At 46.7% G+C, this 2,997-nt stretch overlaps 1 protein-coding gene across 1 annotated transcript in view; it reads left to right on the forward strand.

The window, feature by feature from the left end:
• The first annotated feature begins 1,756 nt into the window (after positions 1-1,756).
• Positions 1,757-2,997, forward strand: part of LOC115187955 (sperm-associated antigen 1) — a 53,129-nt gene continuing 51,888 nt past the window's right edge. Inside the window, exons 1-3 of the mRNA XM_029747045.1 lie at positions 1,757-1,832; positions 2,058-2,216; positions 2,686-2,845. Of these exons, the coding sequence (XP_029602905.1) occupies positions 2,065-2,216; positions 2,686-2,845 (312 nt within the window). The 5' untranslated portion in view covers positions 1,757-1,832; positions 2,058-2,064. The remainder of the gene's footprint in view (positions 1,833-2,057; positions 2,217-2,685; positions 2,846-2,997) is intronic.

Here is a 2,997-nt window from a genome sequence, read left to right on the forward strand (position 1 = left end):
CTTTATTTAACCAGGTAGGCAAGTTGAGAACAAGTCCTTTATTTAACCAGGTAGGCAAGTTGAGAACAAGTTCTCATTTACAACTGCGACCTGGCCAAGATAAAGCAAAGCAGTTTGACACATACAACAACAGAGTTACACATGGAATAAACAAACATACAGTCAATAATACAATAGAAAGAAAAAAAAGTCTATATACAGTGTGGGCAAACGGCGTGAGGAGGTAAGGCAATAAATAGGCCATATTAGAGAAGTAATTACAATTTAGCAGATTAACACTGGAGTGATAGATGAGCAGATGTGTGAGTAGTGTGTAAGTAGTGATACTGGTGTCCAAAAGAGCAGCAAAGTAAATAAAAACAATATGGGGATGAGGTAGGTAGATTGGGTGAGCTATTTACAGATGGACTATGTACAGCTGCAGCGATCGGTTAGCTGCTCAGATAGCTGATGTTTAAAGTTAGTGAGGGAAATAAAAGTCTCCAGCTTCAGCGATTTTTTGCAATTCGTTTCAGTCATATGTACTGGCGAGTTCTCGTTCCCCCGTTTATAGTTCAAGTAACTTGGAATTTATTACTAATTATAACTGTTTGTTTGTTTATTATTCCTCATAAGAAAATCCAAGACTTTGGTCCAGACGTTGATGGATTGTCAACAACAAGTCATTTGTCAGTAAGTGCCAGGGCCTGCTGCTCTTTCCGCAAAGAAAGAGTATCAGACGTGATTGATCAAAGGAGCCAATGTCTGCAGAAATAGGGTGTGTGTGTGTGCAGTGTGTGTGTGCAGTGTGTGTGTGTGTGTAGTGTGTATGTGCAGTGTGTGTGTGTGTGTGTGTGTGCAGGGTGTGTGTGTGTGTGTGTGTGTGTGTGTGCAGTGTGTGTGTGTGTGTATGTGCAGTGTGTGCAGTGTGTGTGTGTGCAGTGTGTGTGTGTGCAGTGTGTGTGTGCAGTGTGTATGTGTGCAGTGTGTGTGTGTGCAGTGCGTGTGTGTGTGTGTGTGTGTAGTGTTACTTAGTTGCTGTTAAACAGAGTGACATCTATCAGTACTGTACTATCGTTGACGCGACATCGCCATCTAGTGGATGAAGTAACTACCTGCAGCACCAAAGATGTTGGTCTCTTCCACAAAACAAGCAGAACCGCACCTGACCCGGTGGGCACTGTACCGGGTAACACTGGTTACCAGAACCGCACCACCCAGCGGCCATTGTACCGGGTAACACTGGTTACCAGAACCGCACCTGACCCGGTGGCCATTGTACCGGGTAACACTGGTTACCAGAACCGCACCTGATCCGGCGGCCACTGTACCGGGTAACACTGGTTACCAGAACCGCACCTGATCCGGCGGCCACTGTACCGGGTAACACTGGTTACCAGAACCGCACCTGACCCGGCGGCCACTGTACCGGGTAACACTGGTTACCAGAACCGCACCACCCGGCCGCCACTGTACCGGGTAACACTGGTTACCAGAACCGCACCTGATCCGGCGGCCACTGTACCGGGTAACACTGGTTACCAGAACCGCACCTGACCCGGCGGCCACTGTACCGGGTAACACTGGTTACCAGAACCGCACCACCCGGCCGCCACTGTACCGGGTAACACTGGTTACCAGAACCGCACCTGACCCGGTGGCCATTGTACCGGGTAACACTGGTTACCAGAACCGCACCACCCGGCCGCCACTGTACCGGGTAACACTGGTTACCATAGTAACGAAACGCCTGGAGTTGCTCGGTTGATGAGATACAAACAAACAGGTCGCTAGATAACTTTACATCGTAGCGAGTTATTATTTCGCTAAATATCTACAACGTCTTATGTTTGGTGAGTAAGGACATTTACTTTGCAACCATCCGTGACTTGCCTAGTTAAATAAAAGTTCAATTAAAAACATTTAAAACTATCTTCACTGACAGTAACGTTAAACCAAACGGCTAACTTTAGCTAGCTAGCATTGTTGTCAAAGACAGCGGCCTCAGGACCCAGACAGTAGCTACTAGACGATGTCGCTTTAGTAACGCATAGACATGTTGTTGTCGTCGTCAACAGGTCAGCCATGAATGCAGAGATAGTTTCCTCACTTCTAAATCAAGAGGTGCCAACAGGAACAACTTCCGTCGCAGCGGTTCCGGTGGATCACCTCGACTATGGCTACATTGAGAACTGCACTGATGTGAAATACCTGGGGAAGGTTTTGACGGTGCTAAGGTAAATGATTCAGAGGGGAAGTTAGGTCTAGGTTACAGCTGGTGGGGTTTTTCAACATAACAATTTAAGTGAGAAATGGACAAAAGAGTTGCACAAATATGTTCAAACTAATTCAGAACTGAAATGTTTTCACATTTTACATTTTAGTCATTTACCAGACGCTCTTATCCAGAGCAACTTACGGTAGTGAATGCATACATTTCAATTCATTTCATACATAATTTTTTTTTCTTTCCATACTGGCCCCCCGTGGGAATTGAACCCACAACCCTGGCGTTGCAAACACCATGCTTTACCAACTGAGCCACAGGGAGGTGGATCAACATGCTAATGTGGATCAACATGCTATTTTTTTTTGGGGGGGGGGGGGGGGGGGGGGTTCCTGAGGACCAATTATGCCAGCCAAGTGAACACCTCTGTGTTATACTGATAGATGTTATGAAATTCACTGTCGACTATTTTACTACAGGTCTGGAGATGAGGGCATCTACCCCCATCTGACAGAGTTCTGTGAGAGACGTCTGGAGAGGTTGGACCCTAAAAGTCGTGCCCTCAGAAAGGACAACCCCCCAGCCACCGCCGCCTGCTTCTCTGGAGATGAATGGAGCCAGATCACTGACGAACTCAAGGTACTGTCCCTGCCACACGACGTTGTCTCAAAACGTTTTGGGCCTCGCTGTGCCAATGTGACTTTGTAATCTGTCGTGGAGAGACACTACGTAAAACATCAAGCATCCGACCTGAAAAATGATACGAGATTTTAGTTCTGGGTTAACAGAGA

The sequence above is a fragment of the Salmo trutta genome, unplaced genomic scaffold (assembly GCF_901001165.1).
Source record: "Salmo trutta unplaced genomic scaffold, fSalTru1.1, whole genome shotgun sequence".
Lineage (NCBI taxonomy): Eukaryota > Metazoa > Chordata > Actinopteri > Salmoniformes > Salmonidae > Salmo > Salmo trutta.